We start from the raw sequence: 15,740 nt of genomic DNA, 5'->3' as shown, positions 1-15,740 counted from the left end.
TACATCTATTAAAAGTTCCACGGGTCTGTTCCTGATTCACTGAATTTAAGTAGCAGGGGTCCAGCTCTTAAAATGGTGCAGCATATTTAATGTATAACTGAGAAGTCCATGTTTCTAGTGGTTCTGACTTGAGGAAAAGATCCAGACAATCTGGAAGACTTTACAGAAAAAAGAATATACTCCAACTGATCTGAGGAAGCCCTTTTAGGATATATGTGAATACTGACATTAGCTTCCTCAAGACCATGCTACCTCAGAAAAATTAAAGTAACTACCTACCATTAAAACAATGAGCAATTCACATAGAATTACATAAAGGTTCTAAAAAATCTTTTAGTGTGATTTAAAATTCTTTAACAACTTTGGAAATAACTTTTTGCTATTACCTTAAAATTTATCACAAGTAGTGGCATGGCATAAGATGTTTCAGGAAAAATGTTAAGAAAAACACTGAAGCACAATTTTTCTAGAATTGGCTTTGGAATATATACTAATATCTTTTAAACTTTAGCATTAATAATTTCCCTTCCTTACTAAAATAAATTGTAATCACCAAACATTCATCCTCATGTATCCTCCCCCCTTCCTTTGCAATTTGGAAATCCCTTTTGGAAACTTCCTAACCTTACTTTTATATTCAACATGATCAATGTATAAAATAAAAGATTATCCCTTCAAACTATTTCAAAGACCATAACGCAATGAAGGTATAATGAACGTTTCTGTTTTTCAAAAAGAAATTTACTACAGATCAAGAATTATGAAACCAAAGATTTCTTTGAACACAGGGAAACTGAATATAATTCGAAGACTGAAAACTTTTTAATCAAAGGAAATGTCTGCTAAATTAAAAATTGCCATCTAATCTACTCCATTTGCTCTGGTACCTTCTGAACTAATTGTTAAAGTTTAGGTTAAGAAAAAAAACAAACTTGGTCAGCTACTGGCAGTGAAAGCTATTTTAAGCCACTTGGCAAAATGAAGGATAGTGAGCAGGGTTTAGTTCCACTGAATCCCCTGGGAACTACGAAGTCTGATTCCAGCTCAAGTGGAAAGACAATCATGCTATCGTAAACAAGCAGCAATATGTGCGACAGTACAAAATACTTCCTCCCACCAACTTAAAATATATAAATTAATTTGCAACACTGTTTTTGATCTAAAGTTACTTTACACCAATCTTTAATGCCACGAAAAATATGGCATAATCAAACAACAGCCAAGACAATTTAAGCATGCTTATTTATGAGCCAATTACAGAACTTGCCAAAGTACTAAAAATGAATGTAATGAAACTCACCTTCATTGGGAGATGTTTTTAACCTGGCGCAAATTCCATAGACATCTCCATAGCTTTCCTGTATTTTTCGTAATGCATCTGTAGACCTGAGCTCCATGAGAGCCCGCAGCTCTGCGAGTGTAATTCCAAAGTCTCCATCATGATTAGCTTCCTTCAAAGAGTTTTTTACGCCACCATATGCAACCGAGTTGTTTGCCATGTCGCCCATTACAAGTATAATTTAACAGGAGGAAAATGTTTCCCAAAAGACTCTAATTTTCACTTGATATATATCCAAGATGAAAATCTTTTAAATATGAAAATCTTTCTTAAACCAAACACTCATTGTATGACTTTGTAAAGGAGCATCAGCAGCATTTCCCAGAGAAGTATCTTGACCTTTGGCCCATGACTAGTTCTTCCTATCAGTCATGAGACGTACACATCTGTAAGAAGAAAACATTTAAAATTAGTAAAATCCATATGAGAATATTATGCATATAAGCATACTTTCTAAGTGTCATCAGGTAGCTAATCAAAGTATATCATTTAATTGCAAAAATATTTTTTACTGTAGTTTCATGCCCTTAAAATATTTCGCATGATGAAAGGTCAAAGTATAACTTCTAAATAAAATTGTATTATCAAGAGACATTAGCTTTCACCATTATTAAATGAAACTGTATTTCACATGACTGTTAGGGATTATTAATAGTTATCATTGAGCACTACGTTAGTTGCTTTAAATTCATTCTCTCATTTAATCATCACAATTTAATCCCATGAGGTGTTATTGCTCCTTACTCTACGAAGAATAAGCCTCAGAGAAACTGAGGGCTTTCTACACAGCCCACAGATGCCTGATATGAATGAGTTGGGATGCCTCTAAGCCCATGTTCCTTCAAATACACTACCCTGTCTCTCCAAACCTTTCATATGGGAGAGTCCCCGAAAGGACAAAAAGCACAATGAACTTCTCATATGTTTTCCTGCAACTCTCCTTGGCCACTCTGTGATGCCAGAAACTTTTGGCTTCCTAAAACTATCTTTCACATGTTTCACATTTTTCAACTGATTTCTGTCACATGTCACCGCCTCAGGTATTCGTTGACTCTCTATCTAAAGAAATTCTCTACCCCTTAGTCACTCTTTACTGTTACTCTATTTTATTTTCTTTGCTGGCCCTCAGTATTATCTGAAATTATCTTGTTCATTTATTTACTTATTTGTTGTCTCCCTCCACCTACAATACTAGTTCTGCATACAGGGCATAGGTTGGTCCATTTCTATATCCTGAGAACCCAGAACTGTGCCAGACATTCAATAAGCATTTCAAGAATGAATGAACGCATTATTTTAATTTTCTTCACAATTCTTGGTTGAATCTGCAAACGCGGAACCCACAGATAGAGGGCCGACAGTAAGGGACGTGAGCGTCTGCAGATTTTGGTATCCAGTAGGGGCTTGGGGTGGGGGGTGGGGGTTGTTCTAGAACCAATCTCCTGCCAATACCAAGGGACAAATGTACTTTCAAGTTCTCCTCTTACCCTAAACCATCTAAAAATGAGCTCTCAACTCTTCCTTCTCAATATATGTCCTTTAAAGTATGACCTCAAAGTTAACATGCCCAACAATGGATTCATCTTATTCCCTAATTAGAAACTTCCCTTCCCAACTACCATCATCTTAATCATTTGGGCTTGAGATCTTAAATCATCTTTGATTCTGTCCACCCCAGCTTTCAGTGAACTGAGTTCAATTAACTCTTCCTTTGAAAAGCCTCTTCTACAGATCCCCTTTTCTTCCAGATCTTCGAGTCCCCCTACACAAATTATAATCACTACCCCCTAGAGCTTCTCTCTCATTCTCTTATCTCCTACAACAATCCCTTCTACATTTTGCTGCTACAGTTAGTCTTTTAAACAGTTATCATGCCCCTATATCTAAACCTATAGGATGAAAACACAGTCTTATTGTTCATATCTGTTTGGCATTCAAGCCTAAGCTCTATTTTACCTATTCAACCTCTCTCCCTCCCCAGAGTATCCCATATTTAATAAATGCTTAATGATGAGGAACTAGAAAAGATTACTTGCAAGTACAATTAATATCCAGCTATGAAACTGTTATGGGGATGTTTGCAAATCATGGTATGTGGTTAAATATCCATCAAAATTGCCTAGAGGACTTGTTAAAATACAGATCGCTGGGCCCCACTTCCAGGGTTGCAGTAGGATAAGGGTGGGCTCCAGAATTTGCTTTCCTAACAAATTCTCAGGTGATACTGATGTTATTAGTTCAGAGAGTACAATGTGAGAACCACTGGACAGGAGAACGGGCTAAAAACTGAATTTATCCCAGCTGGTTGAGGATGGCTAGTGGACGGAAAGTTTGCTTGCCTTGGCTTAAATTTACAAGGATGTGATAGTTATGAACTCTGTAAGACATTTTCTTTCACTGCCTGCTTCCTCCCACTTCACAAATCCTTCTACTTGCCCAATTAATACTAATTTTACTCATCTCCTAGGCAAAGTGGGTTCCTACTCACACATCAATTATTATAATAACCCAACTTCAGAAACTGAAGAGGGTGGTTATTTGATACTCTCTGAGTTTTCATACCCCAAATTTCTTGGTATCTGTACACGACACCAACCCTAAAATAAATTATTATTATTTACTGAAGAGATAAAATAATTAAGATTCATTAGTCTATGTGTTGGAAGCATGTATGTCATCATTCCTCTGGTTTCCACAAAGAGGAATTTTCCTCAACAATTTCTGACCTCCTACCCCACCCATTACCACTGAGGTGAAATGAGCTGCTTGACAGATTTTCGGAGAACAACTAGACATACATAGCTTCCACCTCCCTGTGTTCTTCGGGAGCCCAATGTCTGCAGGACTCATCCGTTCTGGTCTGAGTTATTAGGGGCAGACCCCCAGGTAAAAAAGCCTATTGTTCAAAGTGCCGGGGGGTGGGGCGCGGATAAATAACGGTTTAGTTCTGGATTCAATATTAGAACTTCTTTGTTGTCACACAAAAACTTTCATTTCAGCTTTTGTCAGTAATAAAACTAATGTTTTTATTCCTATGTGCCAATATTTGTCTTTTCTCTTCACAGAATTCAAGCAGGAGAGAAGCGTGTTATTTATTGGGTGCCCTTAAATTTCTCAACAATAAGGATACATAACAGAGCTAGGATCTGAAATCTCTGTTTGCAACTCAAAAGCCATGCTTCTACTATACCGTCTCTACTTTAAGTCTTCATGTTTATTAGGTTGAAATGGAAATTTTTGTAGGTTAAAATACAAACAACACCAACTGTACCAATTTATATAATAAAAACAGAATTCAATAGACATTATAGTGGATATATGCTGTCTGCCACATCAGCTCATCCTTCTCCCCCATTTCTCAGCAATGGCCTCACTTTTTGTTTGGCGATCTGCCCTTCCCCAACTCTCAATGTGGTTCATCCCCATATCCAGACATTCCCCTGACCATAAGGATGATGGGTTCAGTAATGTGCATGTGACTCAACAAAGACCAATACATAGGTGACAACAAGGCATCTGCTGTGACTCTGGAACAGAGACTTGTTTCTTGTTACTGAACTTAAATCTGAGATGTGGAAAGCCTCTGAGAAAGGATCTAAAAGGGAGGGAGGGAGGACATATGTATGTCAGTGCTAGATCATTTGAGCCCCTTGGTCGATCAATGCCTTAAGTCTGTCCTATCCATGATCTTTTCATTAATTTTTCAATAAATTCCTTTTGGGGATTTTCTATGACTTTACAACCCATAAGGCTTTGATAAGTACATGATTACCAACCATGTTCAGTCTCCCCACTGTTTAAAGAAAGAGAGGTCCAGGGAAAACCACCAAATGCAAACGAGCTGCTTTCCAAAAGTGGACTACTTGAATTACTGATTACCTACAAATGATAAATCGGGCTGTTGTCTATTTCTAGATCATCTATAGCCTCTCCTCCTATTTTCCTCTCTGCCAACTCTTCACTCTTTTACTCACCTAACTAGTGAATTGACAAAAATGCCAAAGACAACAAACAAAAAGGTTTTGCTTTTCATTTGTTAGCTACAACATGACAATCAAGAGACATGCTATTTGGGATTGAGGTACAACACAGCAGAACATCTACTTTGCTTCTCATCGTTCACTAAAAGATTCTGACCTTCCATTTGAAAAGTTAAAGAAGAAATGTTAAGTGGAAGCGCAGGCTCCACAAGAGGGGGATTTTAAGGAAAACACATACCTAATCTACATAGGCCTACATAATTTATCCCAGAATCCCGAGATGACATCTCTGACCCAACCACTACTGATAACCTTTGAGGGAATACATAAAAAGACAGAGGTGGTTTAAGACTAGAGTGGGGCCAAAATAGTTACAGTCTTCAAAAAGAAGAATAAGATGGATTCCAACCGACACATAAGCTTTACTGTGAATGGGCAGGCACCCAAAAGAAAATAAAAGGATGACTATGAGGTCTTAGTACTGAGTGAAGCTCATAAAGAGACAGTTTTGTTAATATTACAATTCAATCCCTTCTTTCACAAGGTCACTTGACTTACAGATTGTGGAATGGTTGTATAGATATTATTTATACTCAACAATGATAACAACAACAAAAATATCACACATTAGAAAAACTACAAGAAATATAGTGGCAGAGTTAAGTAAATTTGGAGATGAAATATGGAGTTGGATGAAATATGGAGCTCTAAAAATGATTATTAGGGACTTCCCTGGTGGCGCAGTAGTTAAGAATCCGCCTACCAATGCGGGGGACACGGGTTCAAGCCTTGGTCCAGGAAGATCTCACATGTCATGGAGCAACTAAGCCCGTGCTCCACAACTACTGAGCCTGCGCTCTACAGCCCACAAGCCACAACTACTGAGACCGCGTGCCTCAACTACTGAAGCCTGTGCACCTAGAGCCCGTGCTCTGCAACAAGAGAAGCCACCACAATGAGAAGCCCGTGCACCGCAATGAAGAGAAGCCCCCACTCGCCGCAACTAGAGAAAGCCCGCGCGTAGCAATGAAGACCCGATGCAGCCAAAAATAAATAAATAAATTTAAAAAATAAAATGATTATTAATATTACATAGTAACACAAGATTCCTGCAGGCAAGAAAATATATGCTACTATAACTAAGTGTATTAGAATAAGAGGAACACCTGAAAGGTGTTTTTAAACGCATTACTGGGTTCCTAATTCCTGACTGTTCTAAACTTTTCAGTGATGTGAAAATATAGAAGTTATGTTTCTCCAATCTGTAGATGACTTGAAGCTAGGTAAGTCAGCAAGTACGTTAGATGAAAGAATCGGAATCGGAGACAGGTGGGAATGGGAAGCTAACTTTAATTGGTACAAAAGTATGGTCTCCTACATTTAATTCCAAAAACATAACTGTACAAACACGACATACAAGAAATACAACAGTATATATTCAAAGACAAAGATTCAGTTTACTCAAAGCTCTGAATGCCTTAGCTTGATGTTGATTAATGTAAGTGCTTTCCCCTCCCACTCCCAAGCTGTCTTAGGCAGCAATGACAGGAGTGTAACAACTAACAAAGGGAGTTTAATAGACCGATTCTACTTTGCCTTGCACAAACACATCTAAATGTTACAGGATCATCTGTAAAACACAGACATAATAACAAATAACACACCTCCCTAAATGTACGAATATATGTAAAACAGTGTGAAATTAGCCTGACACACAGTAAATCGTAAATACATGTTAGCTATTTTTACTATATTTCTAAACCTAGAGGAAAAGAGAATCCTTAGATAACAGTCTAATATAAGTGAAGCTCTGCTATACAGATAAAGCATTGATGACTGAATACATCAAAAAGACTGGTGAACAAAAGAGAGGCACCAACTTTTATTTGTATTATAGACAACAGGCCTACCAGATTTCACATTCCTCAGGTCTGAATTACCATGAGAAACACAGTATAAAAAATAATAAACAGAATGTTGAAGATGTCAGAAAATCAGTCCACTGAAGTAGTGGAAGAAATTCAGTCTAGGGGATCAATATTTCATGATAGCTATTTTCAAACATTTGAAATTTAAAAAAAAATTTCATTGAAGTATTGTTGATTTATAGTGTTGTATTAATTTCTGCTGTATAGCAAAATGATTCAGTTATACATATATTGTTTTTCATATTCGTTTCCATTATGGTTTATCACAGGATACTGAATATAGTTCCCTGTCCTATACAGTAGGACCTTGTTGTTTACCCGTACTATACATAATAGTTTGCATCTGCTAATCCCAAACTTCCCATCCTTCCCTCCCCCACCCCCCTCCCCCCTGGTAACCACAAGCCTGTTTGCTATGCCTGTGAGTCTGTCTGTTTCATAGATACGTTCATTTGTGTTGTATTTTAGATTCCACATATAAGTGATAGCATAAAACATTTGAAATTTTAGTGTAGAATAGTGACTAGATATATTCTGTGGAGTAGTGGAGGGCACAACTAGAATGAAATGAAAGAAAGTTACGGAGAGGTAGATTTTTGGCTGAGGCAGAACTTAGTTACAAGGTATCTCAAACTGCAATGGATCTGTAACAGTTAATTTTATGTCAACTTGACTAGATCACAAGATGCTCAGATATTTGGCTAAACATTATTTCTGGGTGTGTTTACAGGGGTGTTTCTGGATGAGATTAGCATTTGAATGGGTAGACTAAGTAAAGCAGATTGCCCTTCACAATGTGGGTGGGCATCATCAAATCCAATGAGGGCCCAAATAAAACATAGTGAAGAAATGGTAAGTCGTACCCACCCCTCCCTGCCTAACTGTCCAGTCTTCCCCTGCCCTCAGACTGGGAATTACCCACTGACTTCCCTGGTTGTCAGGACTTCAGACTGATCTAAAACACCAGCTTTCCTGGGTCTTTAGTTTGTAGATGGCAGACAGTGGGACTTCTCAGTCTCTGTAGCTGCCTGAGCAAATTCCTCATAATATATCACTATATGGATAGATTTCTTATTGGTTCTTTTTCTCTGGAGAACGCTGACCAATAAAGGGTCCCTCGGTCATTTAGACTCCCTACGCTTGGAGTTGATAGAGCTATACTAAAAGAATGTATGGAAGAGAGTTCAATACTTGAAGACAGCCCATGTCCTTTTGGTGATGACTCTAGTCTTTAAAAATCCATTCCTGATTCAAAAGGTAACACCGTAAGTCCTGATGCAATAAGCATGCTTTATACATGTACACAACTTCCTGTCCAGCACTCCATTCCCCATTGATCTTAAACTGTTCAGCTTTTAAAAAATCAAGATTCCTTTTAGGGAAGATTACTTCAAAGAGAACATACCCCAGACAAGAAAACTTATTCTTTTTTTTTTTAATATAGTGTATGAAACATACCATCTAATTTGAAGATCTGCTAATTGTGTTCATAACCTTAGGAAAGACGTTTGATTAATTTCAACCCTGAATTTACACAAACTGGTTATAAATCAAAAGTAATTTATCTGTTAGAAACCAATCCTTTCATTTAAACTTTCATTAATCTCTTAAAGTGTCCTTTGAGTCAACTAAAGATTCCTAAGTAATCTTGACTTTTTTCAAATCACTCCCAATTTGGGATGAAATTTCAAAACCAGCAGAAAAAGTTATAGTCCTAAACCTTACTCTTCAATTTTCTAATGTTTAGAGATTCAGTAAGTACTTCAGGTACATTAAGTTACTTCTGATTTCATACATTCTTTCCCAAGAAAATTCAAACAGTTCTCTTAAGGTAAAATAAAATATCTTCAAATTTTCATTCATATATTGAAATAATTTAAGTGTTAAGTCAAATTTCTATTTACTAGGCCTATTACATGTCTCAGTAAATGTTTAAAAATAAAAAAATAGTATTTACAAAGGTTCTTAGTCCATGACTGGTTCTATGGGAACACAAATTATGGATCTGGGGTTTGGGGGGAAAATCCTCTAAAGATAAAGACAGCTTATTTTCATTCACCTAGAAAAATTGTAAAAGTTTCTAAATCAAAGTAAAATACCAACAATATACAAATGTGAAAAAGCCAGCATTCTGCTGAAAAAATGATTACAAAGGAAAAAAATCATAGACTTCTAACAGCAGAAAGGGATGTTGAAGATCAAATCTAATTGTTCATTTTACACCAATTGAAACCAAACACTCATCATCATCTACTTCCAAAAAGAATAAAAGAGAGCAAGCATTAAATGCTCACAAAAATCATTAAAAAGAAGAGTAAGAGATCAAAATTTAAATCATGGGATAAATCGTAACAACATACAGGTTTTAAGGAGGCTACTATGGGGAAATAACTGGCATTGTACTTCAAAATGGGTACCGACACCCTAGCTATTAGACACACCATTTGATTGACAAAAGGGTAAAAGTTTTTGACTGCAGCCTTTCAAAAAAGAACACTCACAAAATCTCCGTTTTCTTAGCTTTTTTTTTTAAACATAAAAATTAATTCAAATTCCTCTGTAGAAAAGTAGCTGTGAGAAGAGGGATAACATCTTTATAGCTGTTTCTCACTGTAGCTGCTATCGGCATGTTACTGACAGTGAGCACCAGCTCATAAATGAAGAAATCCAGCCCCACCAGATACTAGCAGTAACTCTCAGTCAGTGAAAAACCTGAAACTCGCCACCTTAAATGTTCCCTGAGGGAGTCTGGACTGTAAAACTATGCCTAAATTTAGGCCTGTTATACTGAACATTTATTTAAAGACAAAAAACATGCCTTATTTATCTCTGATCTTCATATCTTAAGCAAGAGGTACTATGCTCTTTCAACTCCCTTACAGTCACCCTCTGCAGGAAAAAAAATCTTATACCTAACTCATACCCTAAAATTTAGTCTTTAAAATATTAAAGCAATTTTAATAAGAAATGACAAAAATGTAATGTAAATTACTGAATATATAAGTACTAGCATGTAATATTTGACTGTAATGGAGGAAAGAGCAGATGGTCTAATATCATACATATCAAAGAGTAGACACCTCAAGATCGTGAGTGGTGGGAAGTTTCTTTTACCAAATTTTGTTATATTCAAATTATTCCATTAAAACACTCCGAAGAACCAAGGGATTACTTAATTTTAATGTTACTCTGAACTCGCACTAATCAAGTTTTAAGGGGCTTAAAGAAAACATACACGCTTGGCTTGCATAAAAGAGCATATAAAGCTTGTTTAGAAAAGTAATTTACATCAGGTGAGTAAGGAATGATACATCTACATAAGATTAAATTCACCAAACAGGATTTGTTTCATAGAACGGTTAAGCAGGAAAATAAGCACAGACTACAACACCTGATTTATTAGTCTCAAAAAAATTCATGAATACCATGGCTGTGTCTGTGTTGACAAAAATTACTCCCACTCCCCTCAGTAAGTTACTTATCCACTAGATTCTTTCAGAGACAAAGTACAATACTTTCAAGGGCAAGTTACAGATGCTGCCAGTGATAAATTCAGAATGACCACTTTAGCAAATCTCTCAGGGTGGGAAGCAAGTAGATTAGAATAATGGAGGAACTAACTTGTTCTTCTATTACAGCTTTTTGTTTTTTTAACATCTTTATTGGAGTATAATTGCTTTACAGTGTTGTGTTAGTTGCTGCTGTATAACAAAGTGAATCAGCTATACGTATACGTATATCCCCATATCTCCTCCCTCTTGTGTCTCCCTCCCACCCTCCCTATCCCACCCCTCTAGGTGGTTGCAAAGCACCAAGCTGATCTCCCTGTGCTATGTGGCTGCTTCCCACTAGTTATTTTACATTTGGTAGTATTTATAAGTCCATGCCACACTCTCACTTCATCCCAGCTTACCCTTCCCTCTCCCCGTGTCCTCAAGTCCATTCTATACGTCTGTGTCTTTTATTCCTGTCCTGCCCCTAGGTTCATCAGAACCATTTTTTTTTTTTAGATTCCATATATATGTGTTAGCATACGGTATTTGTTTTTCTCTTTCTGACTTATTTCACTCTGCATGGGACTCTAGGTCCATCCACCTCACTACAAATAATTCAATTTCGTTAACACACAGCTGCAATGATCTGTTTACCTCTCTGTCTTCCCCAATGAACTGTGAACTCAAGGCAGGATTTGTGCCATTTATTTTTAACCCCAGCACTGTGAGGAATATAGTAGGTGCTCAATGTTTATTGAATGGAAACATTCCTGCTTGAACCTTAGCTAAAAATCAATTTGAAAAACAGGTTTTACATTAGTAATCAATGACAATTCAAACAGCAGAGCAAAACATAACTCCTAATGCTATGTTTAAAATAATATGCTAGGTGTTTAGTTTGTTAAGAGAAAGTCATAGCCTTCAAGGAGTTTTCAAACCACTTTGGTATGCAAATATACAAACTTTCCTTTAAATTCTTTCAGACAATGTTAAAGGTAATTCAGATTTCCAAATAAATTATATAATGACTGCAATATGGCAGTGGTTCTTAACTGGGTCCTAGACTCTCAAGGCTACGCAAAGCAACAATGCTGAGTTTCAATACTTCATAAAGCCTAGAATAAATGATATATTTATATGAGACATAATTTGTTAGGATTACTCATGTTAACTTAAAATTATGCCAAATCAATATGGTAATAAAGTTAGCAATTAGATCTAAAGAATTAAGAGATAAAAATCTTACCTGTAAAGGCAGATTGGTAAGAAAATCCTCCATCCCACATCTAGCTATCACCCTCTCTTAAATTTGCCATTTCTATTTTATCTCCTACTCACAGATCACCCCATTTCAAACCAGCGGCTTCTGGGCTGCACCAAAACTACTCTTCAAGGTGACCACTGACCTCTCTTGTTCCTAAATCTAAAGACACAGCTAGTCCCTCTTATCTGACCTACTGGCAACCTTTGCTACTGTTAATCACTACCTCACTCTTGAAATGTACTGTTGCCTCAATTTCTCTGATGTTGACTCTTGTTCCCACCACAGTGCCACCTCTGGTTGCTTGTTCTCATTTTTCACTGCTTCTTCGTCTTGAAATTGTCAAGGGAGTCAGTGGAGAGGGATTGGGTGGCACTGTAATCCTGACCATAACTGTTTCCATCTGTTTTTAGTGAGCATGAGATCAGTTTATTTGCATGTGCATTTACAAGGTTCATTTTTTTTTGTTTCTCTCCTATCTCATAATTTCACTGTTCAATTAAAATGATGAAACCACACGATAGCAGTCTGGCTTAGTAAAAGTGTGAAAAAAAACACCCAGTTTCCTTATCCTAGCCCCCAGGACAGCTCCTTTTCCCCCACAGTCTTTAGTTTATAAAGAAATATGCCAGCCCAAAGCAGAACAGTTTCTTTAAACTGGTGATTCATCCCCCTCCCTGGGGCTGTAAGACAATTACTCTTCTGATAACTGTCATTTCCAGCACAGATTATTTGTTTATGCCAGAGTACTTAATTAAGCATAAAATATGATAAAATTTTAATGTGAATGATCTCAAACACAGATTACTTGAAGTTCACTATAGACATTTTTGCTTTATGGTCAAATCAGTTAGACTCATCTTGTTCCCAACACTGATGATGCCCGTGTCTCTGGAAAGGTTGTCCTAACTAGGAATGACTGGTTCTCAAACCTCAGCCTGCATGAGAATCACCTGAAGGGCTCTTTAATACACAGACTGCTGGTGATCTCTGATCCCCAGCAATTCAGTAGATGCAGGGCAGGACGCAAGAATTTACATTTCGAAAAACTTCTCAGGTGACGGTGATAACTGATGCTGCTGGTCTGGAGAACCACTATTATAGATAATAAGTATGCCCTGAAATCTGACTAAGGAACAAACTGTTGGATTATCACCTTAATCCAAAATTTCCCAACAACAATATAAGCAAATTACTCATGGTTCTTTGTTATGCTATTCTTAATTTGCATGAATAACTGAAAGCACACCATATTCTAAAAACACGCTGTTACTTTGCTTTTATTTTTAATACCAAGTATATTGATGTATTATACAAATACTGCAAATAATTTCCTTCATTCAAAGAAACGTGAAGACACACTGCTTTATTTTGAACATATGTAAAGTTAAACACCTAAAAATCTTAAATTTTAACAAATTTAACAGAGAACTACAATTCAGATATCTACCTTTCTCCTGCTCTCTCCCAGAAATAAACTGTCCTTTGTTTTCTCCTATTCTATTGTTCTATTTAGGCGTTTTAAGAACTTTCATCCTAACAATAATCGTTTCCATGCGCAAGAAAGGCCTTTGAAAAGCTCAGAAGTAATTTTATATAATCCAGTGCTGCTTACCAACAAATATAAGAACATATTCTATCTACAGTTAAATATGAGAACGAAATGTTCTCTCATTTTCTAGTCTCACTGGTTTTGAGAATTTCAGCTATAGTCAAGAAAGATTTCTAAATTAAAACAGTGTTTTTTTCCTTCTGTTCAGGAGCTAGAAGGCAATATGAACACTTGAATGTCACACCAGCTGCTCTATCAGCCTACTCAATTCTTAAGAGCTTCTATCCTGTCAGTTCACAAGAACCTACACTTAAATGCTTAAGGAAACAGGATGCTCATTATGTCACTGAACAAGCTCACAAAAATAAAGTTGGCAATATTTAGAGAAGCATAACTCTTATCTATAAATTTAACATGAGCTTTCTGTCTTCTTAATTAAAAACTCTAGATTTCAAGGATTATTTATTCCAATATTTAAACAACTGAAGGAACACAGAACTAAGGGCAGAAGACCCTTTTCCATTCCTTTATCTCCTTTTTCTTTATACCGTTTGATTAGTTGATGGTCTTTTGCAATTTCCAGCCATGGTTACTAAAGAACAGCCCAGTAAATCAATACTCACTTTTGCAACACATTCAAAAAATCTGGCTGAAAAACAAGGTAAGCTATATTTTAAGAGGATGTTAGGCAAGAACCTGATTTACAGTTAACTCACCAAAGGGCAAAGAATATGGACATTAGGGGATATGTTGAGCCATAACCACTCGATCACATCATGTTGATGATCCTTCAAACTCTCTGGTTTCACACAGTTCCTGACCTTCATTCCAAGACTTTGATTTGTACTCTGTGACTGCTATTCAAGGGTAGAGCTACACATTAACAGTCATTATCACTTGGCATTGTTCTATTTTCAAGACTTCCTCTCTGGTGCAACTTCTATTTCTCTTCACCTATAAGGAATCTTGACCTTCAGGCTCAAAGGCAGTCAAGACCCTTTCTGATCATACTTGCCTCCCTAAGAAAGCTACTTCCCAATGGTCAGACTCCAGTTTTGCTCTTCCGTCTTCCCTTGCTCTTTTATTCTCATACTACACTCATCTGGTTAATTAGCTACCCTTGAAGAGACATACCATCTGGCTGAGCGATGCCAGTTAAAATTTTAAGTTCCATTAGAAACTTGTTTTTCTCAGTAACATATGATCCACTGACACATCTCTAACTTCCTAGCATGTTCCTTTTTCTATTTGGAGTCTCCTAAATTACTCCAACTCTTGCCTCTCCAGGCTACTCAAGTCTACTCCAAGACCATACTTCCTTATTTCCTTGACAGCCACTGCAAGCCATGGCCACTACTTTGTACTGGTTCCTTCAACTTCAATATTCAGATACATTCGACCCCATAAAAGACCATTCTCTCCTCCTCCCACCCAAAACAGTCGTCTCCTGGATTTTGTTAGGCAAACAAGATACCCTTTTTTCCCTTCCTTTTACCACCTCTTATACGGTCTATCCTCAATGCTTCTTCCTGATCACCTGCTCTCACCTTGATCCATCCTCCCACTCCCGGGTTGGCAGCTTGTGGTGATTAATAATCTCAGGCTTCTTCTCAGTCCTCAGCCTCCTATATATTTTGTGTCATTTGACAGTACTCCTCCCTCCTATCCATTGTATTTCTTACTTAGTTCTCCCAGGTCTCTAAGCAATACTCCTCAGCCCACATATTTCCTGGCTTTTTAAATCTTTACCATACCCTAAATGAGGTTATCACCCAGGGATCTATCCACAGGCCTCTGAGCAGCTGATATCACATCATGACCTATATCTAAGGACTTGATCAAGCTCCAGGCCAATGTTTTCAACTGTTAACAGACATGAACATTTGAGTATCTTGCAGCAAATCTAATTCAATCACCAATATTATTACACTTATCTCCCCATATCTGTTGTTTTCTCTGAAGTTCCTATCAGTTCCAAACATATCTGAGTAAGCCCTACATCCAAGTCTCTTTCTTCAAGGAGTCTGCGGCCTAAATGAGGAAGAAAGACAAGTATACAAGCAAACACAATTAAGTGTTGTAGAGAGCATCAGGAAAGGTTGGGTGAGCACACAAAGCGACGAGTGTTAATGCGGATGTGGCTCTGAGAAAGGCTTCACTGTCTAGGACACACCTAGATTGAGGCA

At 37.1% G+C, this 15,740-nt stretch overlaps 1 protein-coding gene across 4 annotated transcripts in view; it reads right to left on the bottom strand.

Annotated features, from left to right (window-relative positions):
• The window catches only part of ATP2B1 (ATPase plasma membrane Ca2+ transporting 1), a 132,018-nt gene that overhangs the window by 73,070 nt on the left and 43,208 nt on the right, over positions 1 to 15,740 (bottom strand). For all 4 annotated transcript variants that reach the window (XM_060164965.1, XM_060164967.1, XM_060164968.1 and 1 more), the window contains exon 2: positions 1,301 to 1,725. In XM_060164965.1, the coding sequence (XP_060020948.1) occupies positions 1,301 to 1,508 (208 nt within the window). In that variant the 5' untranslated portion in view covers positions 1,509 to 1,725. The remainder of the gene's footprint in view (positions 1 to 1,300; positions 1,726 to 15,740) is intronic.

Source organism: Lagenorhynchus albirostris, chromosome 11, assembly GCF_949774975.1.
Source record: "Lagenorhynchus albirostris chromosome 11, mLagAlb1.1, whole genome shotgun sequence".
In the NCBI taxonomy this organism is placed as follows: Eukaryota; Metazoa; Chordata; class Mammalia; order Artiodactyla; family Delphinidae; genus Lagenorhynchus; species Lagenorhynchus albirostris.
The sequence above is the reverse complement of the archived record's forward strand: the minus strand, read 5'-3'. Positions and strand labels throughout refer to the sequence as shown.